The sequence below is a fragment of the Sinocyclocheilus anshuiensis genome, unplaced genomic scaffold (assembly GCF_001515605.1).
Source record: "Sinocyclocheilus anshuiensis isolate Anshui unplaced genomic scaffold, SAMN03320099.WGS_v1.1 scaffold1449, whole genome shotgun sequence".
Lineage (NCBI taxonomy): Eukaryota > Metazoa > Chordata > Actinopteri > Cypriniformes > Cyprinidae > Sinocyclocheilus > Sinocyclocheilus anshuiensis.
In genome coordinates this window covers 441,605-454,406 of record NW_015549696.1, presented here as the reverse complement: position 1 = coordinate 454,406, position 12,802 = coordinate 441,605, and the positions used below count along the sequence as shown (strand labels likewise).

Below are 12,802 nucleotides of genomic sequence, written 5' to 3'. Positions count from 1 at the left end.
ATATATATATATATATATATATATATATATATAAAAATGTATGTTACAGTATTCATTCAGGCTGCATGCATAAGCATTGAGTCACTGCGTAGCAGCGCCACAGAAACAGATCTACAAGTATAGTTTATGTGCTCCTATTTTTGCTGTGCATAGCACTTTGAATTCAGCAGAAAATAGAGTGAAAATTCACCATAGACCTAATTATGTACTCAGTCTTTGTTATATAGTCTGTTTTTATGAAGCCACATAAAAATGGAGGGAATTACTTGGTTATGTTCGATGCAGATTCCACATGCAGTGACTGGCACACAAGCACTTTCTATTTAGCAGATATGAATAATCTGCTTGATTTTAGCAGTTTATAGCTTCAGTTTGAAGTTTGGGTTTATTTGGAAACTACATTCCAGTTCTTCCAGTCACTAGTCAATTTTAAAATTGTAGGCTATTTTGCTTTTATAACTTTCTTTTTTTCAGACTAGTGGAGAGAAAACAGTGTTTATCTCATTTTCACACTCATTCACACTTTATCTATTTTTGTCTGTAGATTTCAATTAAAATACATATCTTTAAAGGTCATTCTATCAAAATCTATTTTTTTAATGCACTGAGCCAGAAATCTGCACATACACCAAACATACGTACACCAAACTTTACTGATTTATTATAGATTTTCAATATTCTGAAGATTTTAACAGAGGGGTTTATTCATATAACTTTTACCTGATTTATATAATATTTTACTCTTTAAAGTATGGTTCAAATTTATATTTAATGGCCGTTGACAGTATTTTTGATTTATCAAGTGATAAAAAAGAACCTTCAACTCTAAAATGTCAACAAATTAAAACAAGAATGTGAACAAGAACATGGCTTTTTTCAAATGTCAAATTTTTGCTCAGGAAATGCATGCAAATGAATGCATATTTAATTAGATAATGCATATTTACCATAATTTATATATTAAAATATAATATTATTATTATTAGTCAAACATTACAAAACGTATATCAAATGTATAAGCAGAGTGAAACACTTATCATTGTACATTAATTATCAGCCATACATTTTATAATAACTGTGCATTTCTAGTTATACTGCGGCACAGGGCTGCATAATTGGTGGGACAACTGGACAAACAGACTTTTTTGCAAAGGGGGCCTATGATGAAAGTTTTGTATCGGCCCAAGAATTGTGGCGCTGCTGCTGCTATAACTTGCAGATGCAGGATGTGTGAAACAGGCCTAACCTTGGATGAGAAAAGCATACCCTGCAGAGATACAGAGGAAAACAGATGCCAGTAGAGCATGTTAGAGCATGTTACTCTTTGAGTTCCAGTTTGTATCACATAAATGTTGTAGACGGGTCTCGACAGGCCACATCAGGGTGAGAGGGGTGAGGGGAAATATCTGGTAAGGATGACTAACACAGAGTCGTCTGCATTTAGATCTGGGTCATAATACTTATGAAACATCAGTGTACATGTGTGAATGTTTAAAAACGTGTATATCTGCTGTTTATAAGATCTGGGTCACAACGCAAGCTTTGGCAGGAGGGACGTATGTCAGGATGTATTTCCACTCCAGGTCTGACTATACACGGCTGTCTTTATTTAACAGCTGTTCATTTGTCTGCCAAACACGATGCTCGTAGATGAAATAGACAGATCTGATAGATAGTTGTTTGTGAATTAATGTACATTCAGGAATTTCTGGTTTACAGATTCTATAATATTACTGATGCATGGTTGCACACAAGAATCACAAATGTGTGCAAAACATGCAACACCGTCATCTGAACAGTTTATTGAACTTTTAAACAAAAATATATATAAAAAAAAAAGTTTGCACGTGTTTTTTGTTGAGTATCATATTTGATACATCCAGCTTTAATGGAGCTAAGGAGCTCATAATTGAGGAGGAAGAAAACACCTCAGTTTTATTCAGAGGCCCAAACTGAGCAAATGTATGCAATTTACAGTAGTGCAGTTGCTGATATGTATACGGGCAAAAAAAGCTTTTCATCTAAATCAATGAGATCTTTATAACAGACAAAATGCATATAAATATCAGTTGTCACTCATCTCCCAGTAATATATCTTAGTAAGATGATATTTAAATGTTTAGTATTATGATCAAATAAAACTAAAAAATAGGAGAAATTGGAACATTGGCAGCTCCAGAAAAATAAGTCCCTTCTTCCAAATAAAAGAGCCAGTCGACAAAGATCTGGTCTTTATTTGACCCTTGCATTCAGCCTTTACTCTACACTGCACTGCACATGCATTGGCTGGACCAACTTGAAATATATGTCATCTGGGGGTTTACCATTTATGTCAGTTTTGATTGCTGATTTGAAATATGTAATTGAAATGTAAGTTTGGAAAATGGGATTTGAGATTTCCATATTTTCCCTATTCAGTTGAAGAGGAGCTGAACTTGCATAACTGAAAATAGCTGCTCAAGTGCAGGGTAACTAGAATTCAAAGATGGATTATGGATACCACAAAATCTCAGACTGCCACAGAAAATGGTATATGCAGAAGGCTAGGTTCAATCTTGTCTCTTTTATCTGGGCCCTTTGTTTATTCAGATTTTTTGGTTTGCGGGATATGCTCATTGATGTGGGTTATGTTCCCTATTAGTAGCTTCATGTTATTAGAAGACTACACAAACAGATGAACAAGCCTGACAATACTGTGTGCTTTTTAATTTACTACAGGCTCAGGAGAAGGCCCTGTCATTAAATGGTCTCAAAACGCCAGCTGAGATGTACAGCTGTCTGCAGTTGTGTTTAAGACTGATGGGATGTTTGATGACAGTCTGAGCATGCAAATTTCATTATTGTTCTTAATTTTAGAGTGACCAAACATCCTCTTTTTCCCAGACATGACCTGGCCGGGATTTCTACATTTCCTAAAATGTCTGGGTTTGGCTTTTGCTTTTCTATTGTTTTCATACTTGCTGAAGGTAAATGAGTGAAAAGTAGTTTGGGCATCAGTCGATTATGTACAGTGCCTGAGGGCTATTGCTCAAGCGCGATTGGTCAAACTACTTTTGTGACCAGTTGTACAGTCATGGCCAAAAGTTTTGGCAGTGACATAAATTTTGTGTTTTGCAAAGTTTGCTGCTTCAGTATTTGTAGATTATTTTTCCACATGTTTCTATAGTATGCTGAAAAACAGTGATAAGCATATCATAAGTTCTAAAGGCTTGTATTGGCAAAAAATATATAATGAGTCAATATTTACAGTGTTGACCCTTGTTCTTCATAGCCTCTGAAATTCGCTCTGGCATGCTGAATATTAGCTTCTGGGCCAAATCCTGACTGATGGCGATCCATTCTTGCCTTATTAGTTCTCGGCTTGGTTGAAAAGCAACTCCACACATGGATGGTCTCAGGATGCTTCACTGTTGGCACAACACACAGGACTCATGGTAGCGTTCACCTTTTCTTCTCCGAACAATCGATTGATCAACAGTTGGAAGGGAGCGTCATCAGAGAAAATAACTTTGCACCAGTCTTCTTCTGTCCAATCCTTGTACTTGCTGCAGAATTTCAGTCTGTCCATGACGTTTTTCTTGAAGAGAAGTGGCTTCTTTGCTGCCCTTCTTGACACCAGGCCGTTATCCAAAAGTCTTGGCCTCACTGTGTGTGCAGATGCTCTCACACCAACCTGCTGTCATTCCTGGAGGCCATTTTGATGCAAAGCGATGATGGCTGCACGTGTTTCTTTGGAGGTAACCATTGTTAACAAGAACACAATGATTGGAAGCCCTTCTTCCCTCCTTTTATAGCAATCAGTCTGCTCTTACAGTCTAATTAGTATGATAGTGAATTCACCTGACTAGTACTCATTCATACTTTCACATGTGCTGCTGATATGATTAGTCAATTAATGTTAGCTGGTCATTTTGTGTCAGGATCAAAAAACAGTTAAATTTGTTTTGTTTTTTTGTGTGTGAAAAGTTCATTTTTTGGCCAATAAAGCTTTTAGCAATTATTTAAAATGCATCTGATCACTCTACACAATAATCTAGAAACAATGTGAATGAACACCACAACAGCTTAAGGCAGCAAATTTTGCAAAACACAAAATTTATGTCACTGCCAAATCTTTTGGCCATGACTGTCACTGTAGCGTTTCAGACAGTGGAATCTACAGAGAACAGTCAAAGCAGAGCAAAAAGGACTGTAGAGAGTATGTCAATTAGAAAACAAAGCCAAAAGCGGTACATTTTAGCCAATGCCACAAAAAAAAAAAAAGAAAGAAAAAGAGGACATATCAGCACATATGCAACTTCTTTAGACTTTACACATTTGTGTTTAATAATTTTCTATTTTAACTTTGAGTTTGAAGATTTTAATAATAACATCCCCATAATAAGAATATCTCTGCAGTCAACATTAAAATAGGTACAAAATACTATATCAAACAAAGATGTATCATTTTAAACAAATAGCATAAGCTACTTTTTAAAGCAAAATGTTCTTTAAAAAGTAGCTTTGAAGTATGAACTATCTTCATGCATCCAATAAAAAACACTTCCATGCCTATTAATTAAAATTCATTGCAAAACTGATGCAAAAATGGAAGTTAAAGTTCTAGCATCTAGTTTGCAGATGTCACTTGTCATACAATTAAACTGGGACATTTAAATTGTGGCAAAAGTGTCCAAATACTTTTTGAGGCCACTGCACATTCATATGCCTGGCCTAAAACAATTAGTGTGAATTAGTTGGCTGGATCCAACTTAATTTGGGTCCGATTGTTCCATCTGAAATTCCCCTTTAAAGCAATTTGGGAAGCCCTGCTGGCAACATTCCTCTCTCAATAACAAGGAATGCATGTCAATGCACTGAAAAGATCATTTGAAGATGATCTTTGCTCATTTGCAATGCCTGCATGCTACCCTGGTACGGTTGTAACTTCTCTAAATAGGCCCCATTAGTGGAAATTTGCCTTTAAGGGCACATGTCTCCTAAAATCTGGGTCAGTTTTTGAGGCTGGTATTGGTTAAGGCCCATGTAGTGTAGAAGTCTTGCTCAGACACATCTTCCTGACTCATCAGAGCAAAGAAAGAGCGGCCTTCAATGTTTGGCTGTTGACATACTGCTTATACAAATGAGGGTAAACAATTCTTGGGTAAACAGCAGCTGGTTTTGTCATTGAATTCTTTTTATGTGCGTACTTTTCCAGTGGTTAATGCACACCACAAAGCTAGTCCGCAAACATTCGTTCTGGCAGTTTTGCATTCAAAGCTGATCGATGCCAGTTCAAAGACATACAAGGAGTCTTGACATCCTTCGGGGTGTTTAGGAGACAAAGTCTGGCAGACATGCAGTCGTCATTCATCCTGAGTTGTTTCAGCACATATTTGAAAGGGTTTGGTCTTGTCTTCCAAGAAAGCAGTCTTGCTGAGTTTTTCCATGATGGGGCAAGACACCAAAATTGGGTCAGACTCCTTATTGCAAAGTCTGTCATTCAGAAATTATGTGAAAAAGTGATAAATGGATGATTTAGAGCTATGTTTTTGAAATGTCACAATTAATTTATGAATATGTCCCTTTGTGGGAAATGCACGGCAATATTTTATTTGGAATCTTCAGGGCACTGTGTTCTTGCATTCACATCTACTGTATTATAGTGATGCTAAAAGCTAGGATTTGGCAAAAACTTTAACCCACTCCAGGGTAACTGTGACTTTGGAAACACCAGCCCAATGGGATCTGATTTACGGTTGCTGAGAAACAGGAAGAGCTAGTTGAAGATTCCTGCTCTTTCTGGCAGAACATGGGAGTTTTAAAGGGCTCAGCTGGGATTGATTTTCTCTAGATGGAAGTTTTGCTCACAATAAACACATATCCATATCATGTGTCCTTTGAGTCAACAACCTTTTCAAAACAACGGAATTCTTTACAGAAGAGTTGTCTCATCCAATACTGTGTTTATGGATGTTGTTTGGATCAGGATAGTTGCATAGTTGTTTTTTCGTATTTTAACCAATTAACCATTGAGGCCATGCTAAAATGACAGTCACCCTAAGACAGAGAGAATGCCGTTAGAATATGCATGGTTTTCCTATCATCTTTATGGGTGTGCTGAGAGGGCATCTTCAACATTGAAAATAATTACATCCCCAGGATGCCTTTAGACAGCATACACTGAAGACTTAAAGGAATTGTTTACCCAAAAATGAGAATTCTGCTATTATTTGCTCACCCTCATGTTGTTCCAAACCCGTAAGACCTTCTGTCATTTTTGGAACACAAATTAAGATGTTTCTGATCAAATATGAGAGCTTCTGGACCCTACATAGAGACAGCAACGCAACTACTACGTTCAAGGCCCAGAAAGGTAGTAAGGACATCGTTAAAATAGTCCATGTGACATCAGTGGTTCAACCTTAATTTTATGTTCACATGATAAAAATTTGATTTGAACATTGCTAGTGCCATGCTCTACTGTTTGAGCTTGATGAGTGAATATAATATTAAAGATTAACTGTTTTTACATGATATTCTTTCACTTTGGGATTTTTGGTGAATTGTATTAATTCCAAATAGATCTGGGTTATTTTTGACAATCATACCCAGAATTTTAACATAGTAAAAAAAACAGTCTTGAATTAAATACACAGCAATTCCCAATAACCTCTTCCTTGATAAATGGGACATCTTGAGCACACTGAGTCATGGGCTAAAGTTTCAGCAAGAGACAAACAGACACAAAACATCAGTTCAGATTGGACCTACATCGAGGCTGAGTTGTCTGAAATCAGGCCAGTCATTTTGCCCTGTGGAAACGGTCCTGTAAAATCTGACTCATCAGTTGGGATAATTCATCTTTGTGGGTCTGGCAGGGGTTGTTTGTTTTCTCTTCTCAGAGAGCTTTCTAAATTCACTTCAGTGATCCACTTGTAAAGAGATTAGAGGGATTTAATGAAATAGTCGTCAAATCCGTTTCCACTTTTACAGACGACACAAGCTGATTAAATTGCCCTGTAGGACGATCAGTGAACATTATGTTTTGGTTAGCTGACTGATGGGAAATGAAACTAAAAGAAAATAGGAAACATCTAGACTCAGGATTAGAGGGTATGAGAAATCGGTATTTGCTTGCCAAACACCACAAATGGAATATTTGTATTTCAAACTATATGTAGTGTCAGCTATTTAGAGTTGTAGGCCTACATATATAAAATTTTATATAAATATAAAATAAAAAGAATAAATTGTAAATAAATAAACATACTAATTAAATGCTTTATAAATTCTATATAGATCAATATAAAAATAATATCAATATTTAATATAGAATATAATAAATGAAATACAATACATTTAAATAATAATAAACTGGATGCCTCGAGCAGAATTGTAGCTATTATTATGGGAGTTAAAGAAAAAAAAAACATCTTAAGTTTTTTAGAATGGAATATTTTTATTGTTTATTCAAACAATATATTAGTGTCAAATTTTCTAGAGTTGGATGCTTATATAAAATTCTATATTCAAGAATATATACTCTGTATATTTATTATGTATACATAAATACACACACGTTTATATTTTAAAAATATTTACATTTACAAAAAACATAAATAGTTTTTAGAATAGAACATTTTTGTTTTTTTTATTCAAAATTTTTATTCAATATATTCGTGTCAAACTATGTAGAGTTGTAGGCATATGCTATATAAAATTCTTTATAAATAAAAAAATAAGGAATAAAATACAATAAATGTTAAAAAAATAATAATAATACAATCATATTTAAATATTATGATTTAATATAATATGTATATATTTAAAATTATTTAAATAATTAAAAATAGATGCGATTCTACTCCACTTCAAGTTTCACAAGGAGTCCTTGATCGTCATTTGCTGTCCCTCATCACCTCATGTTTGCACATGATCACCTGATCATCTTTCACCAGTTTGCACAGTTCAGCTCTTCCGCTGGTACAATCAGAACTAAATGTCAATGTCCTATACTTATTGAGTAACACTCAGCAAGGGGTAAATTGTCAGATTTCAAGCTGATGCAGAAATTAAACATCTCTACTTAGAGATGTTTAAAACCAATGAGGAGAAAAATCCTCATCATTAAAGACCCCATCAAATGATTTGATGAATGTTGTTTTCTGTCCTTCACTGACCTATTTCTTATTGAAACAGGAAGTTAGAAGCATGAGCATTGTTACAAGACTATTGCATGTCGGTAATAAGTGGTATTTAAAATTTAGGAGGAAGGCACAATTTCACCATTATCTCTTTCTGTTTTATGCTGGTGCAATAACAAGAGCAAAGATGATTCAAATGATGTCTTTCTAAGACAATTCGAACAGGTGCAGTGTCAGAGAAACTAGAGAAGGGATGTATAACATATAACATATATTGTTTTACACACAAAAGCACATATAATTTGAAGACTAAATTTAGCAAGGCCAAATTTGGTGCAGGACGCAGCCTGCTGGCTTTAAGAGCATGATTGTAGGCTGTCAGATGCAGTCAGAGGTTGTGGGAGTGAGTGAAGGAGTAGAACAGTAGCATGTTATCTTTGGCTAAGCTATTGATTGTGCATCTGCAAACAAGACCGAATGGAATGCTCAGCTGGGATTCTCCCATACTCCCTCCACTCGCTTTCAAAAGTATGGGCTTGTTTTCTCGGATCTGTCCTCCTCTACCCTCTGTTAGGGTTTCAGTTAACCCTTAAGACCTTCTTTTGTCTTGTACATTTCATCGGGGCACATTTTTATTTGATTTGTAGTAATTAAAATGTAACACTATTAGATATCTTTTGTCTGTTTTCTCATCCCACTTGTGTGTCTCTTAATTTGATAGTTCCACATAAGAAAGAAAGTCATACAAATTTTGAAATATAATATAATATAATATAATATAATGTAATATAATATAATATAATATAATTAGTGCTGTTAAACAATGAATCACGATTAATCGCATTCAAAATAAACGTTTTTGTTTACATTATATATGTATGTGTACTGTGTATAATGTATATATAAATACACACACATACCCTATATATTTTGGAAATATTTACATGTTTATACATTTATATATTCATATTCTTATATTTTATATTATATATAAATATATTTAATATATAAACATAACATATTTTTCTTAAATGCATACATGCATGTGTTTGTATTTATATAAACAATAATAAATATACACACATATAGTATGTAAACAAAAACTTTTATTATGGATGCGTTTAATCACGGTTAATCGTTTGACAGCACTAAATATAATATAATATAATATAATATAATATAATATAATAGTCACTATTAGTTTTAACTCCAATGATTTAAAAAAGAAAGATAGAATTATACTACTGGTGTTCCCTAAAATAATAATTAAAAAAAATAAATAAATAAAATATTTTGATTATTATAGTCTTTATTTTACACTAGTAATTAAAATACTGAAAATACAATTTCAGTTTTATTTTGAATAATTATGCAGCCTCTTTATTAATTTTAATTTCTCTAGCACAGTGCAGGACGAGTTACATGAAAAATGTTTAGCACTTTATCTTAGGGCTTTGTTCAAAACACTAAGCCAAAGTATAAGCAATAGTAATAGTAATGCTTGACTTAGCACACAGATAACGTTTGCCAAATGTCATTCCAGCTTTTCTGAAAATCTTCTTTACCCTTAATAAGAATACCATCATTTCTATTCCAGCATCTGGAATTATCGTTAGGCTACAAGCTGACAGCTGTACATACCAGTGTACACGCAGATAAATAGCAGTATGTGATGAGGCGTTAGAAGGACATCCCATAAAAATAATACCTTTAATACAGTCAGTAATTTATTTTTATTCATTTTTTTTTTTTTGCAGATTACACATCTGAAAGGTTTTGTGAGCTTCAACAGATATGTTTTCCATCCAGGCCCAGCTTGATGATATGAGCAGCCTCTTCTGTTTCTCTCTGCACTTTTGTCTTCATTTCCTCCCTCTTTTCCTGTTGCCAGAAGGGGAATGGTGTTGAAATCTCAAGACTGAAAAGGGAGGATCTAATCTGACTCAGAATGGTGTCAACCATACAACTGGGGCCACTGCAGGCATTAATTGCACCTTGATTTATAATATTTTTCCAAACAACAAAAAGTTCACTAGTGCATAACCAGGATTTATCGTTCCATGTAATTCCACAAATAAAATTAATGAGCTGTAGTTCACTTACTTGATCAGTTGCACAGATTTGCTTTGTTAAAAAGAACCTCATCTCGCACTGCTTTTGCACAGAACCAGAAGGTCAGTTTGCCTGTTTGTTTCAGTAGTCATGTATTGTAATATAACAGCTGTTATAATATAACAAAAACCTAAAACTGGAATCAGGTGCATCAAAAGACATGCAAATGATTAGAAGATAATTAGGGAGTAACATGGAGGACACATCCTCATGTAAACATCAGAAAGCTGTGGTCTGCTTTAGTCTGAGCAGCTGCGGTGTGCGGCTTTCTCATGTGGCTCTTTGAGGCCTTTCATTATCTGCAAAATCATCTATGAACGCTAAACATTTCAAACCACTGTACAGGGCAAGACATCACATCAAATTCAGCACATAGAGATAAAGGTAGAGCTGTTTATCCACAATGTCAGACTTCATGTTTGGAAAACCAACTACTGAGAAGAAGAACCTCATACCAGCTGTGTAGTGTGGTGATGAAAGCTCCTGAAAGTCTTACGGTCAGTTCAGCTTGCCATACCAGAGAGCACTTGAGGAAAATACACTTAATACACTTACAAGACATTATTCCTCCCAACCCAAGAATCTCCTCATGTAAAGAATCTCCTTACATAAAAAATCTCAGCTGTGAGATTAACACAGCAATGAGATTAAATGGATATCAAATACAGACTTTTGCTTAGATCCCAGTAATTACACATCTGTATTTATTTATTTCTTTGTTTATTTAATTTTACTTTACTTTACGTTACTTTATAGAAATAGTTCACCCAACCAACATTTGCTGAAAATGTATTCACTGTCAGGCCATCCAAATGTTTTTGAGTTTGTTTCTTTATCTTGGATGGCCTGCTAATGAGTACATTTTAGTTTTTGTGTAAACTATTGCTTCAATTAATGGTTGTTAAAATATTTAACATTTTTAAATAATTGTATTTATTTGACCAAATAAATACCATAATAATGATATACTGAAGAACTTTTCATTAGACATACTTGCTTTTTTAGAAAATCTTTAGGCCTTAATTCTGTTTTTAAAGTATAATTTGAATCAAAGGATGGATTACGGTTTGAGACAATGGTGTCAAAATCTTATGCTGTATTTGATTTCATATTGCAGATGAAACTCCCAGTGCTGTTGTTGGGCCGGTCAGCTGATCTGAGACCAGGCGAGTTTGTGGTTGCTATCGGAAGTCCGTTCTCCCTTCAAAACACAGTGACCACAGGCATCGTCAGCACCACCCAGAGAGGGGGCAAAGAGCTGGGCCTGCGAAACTCTGACATGGACTACATCCAGACAGATGCCATCATCAATGTGAGCCCAAACACAGTTAATCATACACTGCCTACAAACAGTTTGTTGGCCAAGTGGGTCAGTGACATGATGCTTAGTTTCATTTGTATGTATTAAAAAAAAAAAGATACTAGACTGTAACTTAAATACACATCTTCTGTAATGAACATGCATAGTGAAGACAAAATATGAAAAGAATTAAAATTTTAAGAAGTAGTTTAGCATAATCTTATTCTTTCCACTATTCATGATATTTCCATTCTTATGTTATAACTAACCATGATTTATCCCATAAAAAAATGAGTTTTTAAATATAAATTAATATATTTAGGTTGATTCAATGATGGTAAATAATACTTGACTTGAATTTGAAAGTTGCCATTTTTCAATGTTCACTGTAAAAGAGCTATTTCTACCATGATTTAGATTTAGACTATAAAAGAATGTGCGTGTGTGTGTGTGTGTGTGTGTGTGTATACACACACACACACACACACAAACATACATTGAAAAAATGGTAACCTAAAAATAGTAAAATCTAATTCAAGTCAAAAATAAAATAACTTAAAAGATTAAACCATGATATAAATAGCTATTTTACAGTGCACAAATATAATATAGTGATATTTAGCATATTTACATTTTAAGTTTGGAATTATTAAGATTTTTTTTTTAAAGGAGTCTCTTATGCTCACTAAGGCGGCATTCATTTGATCAAAAACACAGTAAAAACAGTTAATAATGTAAAATCTTATTACTTGTAAAATACATGTTTTCTATTCTATTCTATATGAGAGCTCCTTATTATCAAGAGAAAAAAAAATGAATCACTCATTTTCATAAACCCAAACTCTTTCTGTGTTTCAGTACGGTAATTCAGGAGGGCCCCTGGTGAACCTGGTAAGACTTTTGCGTTTTTTTATTATGTCCTTCTCATATGTAAATAATGAAACAGCTTGAGTCTTATTTTTTAGTGAATTATCAGGAGTAACAGAATGCAGCCAGGGTTGATCATGTTTATAGCATGTTTTTATGAGCCTAGAAACATATGTTGGCAGAAGGGCTCTGTGTTGAGTCAGCCGTGGCCATAAACACATGTGTGCATGCATAATGATCAATGGCGGAAACGTCCCATTGTGACAGGAAGACATCTGTGCATGCAGATGTACGGTGTCTTTGTGTGAGTTCACATTTACATTTGTGTCTTGATTCTTGTGTCTGTTGCTGTAGGATGGTGAAGTGATAGGAATCAACACCCTGAAGGTGACAGCAG

At 34.4% G+C, this 12,802-nt stretch overlaps 1 protein-coding gene across 1 annotated transcript in view; it reads left to right on the top strand.

Annotated features, from left to right (window-relative positions):
* LOC107660481 (serine protease HTRA1B) overlaps positions 1 to 12,802 on the top strand; it is a 37,834-nt gene that overhangs the window by 20,156 nt on the left and 4,876 nt on the right. The window contains exons 4-6 of the mRNA XM_016449791.1: positions 11,356 to 11,550; positions 12,397 to 12,429; positions 12,760 to 12,797. Of these exons, the coding sequence (XP_016305277.1) occupies positions 11,356 to 11,550; positions 12,397 to 12,429; positions 12,760 to 12,797 (266 nt within the window). The remainder of the gene's footprint in view (positions 1 to 11,355; positions 11,551 to 12,396; positions 12,430 to 12,759; positions 12,798 to 12,802) is intronic.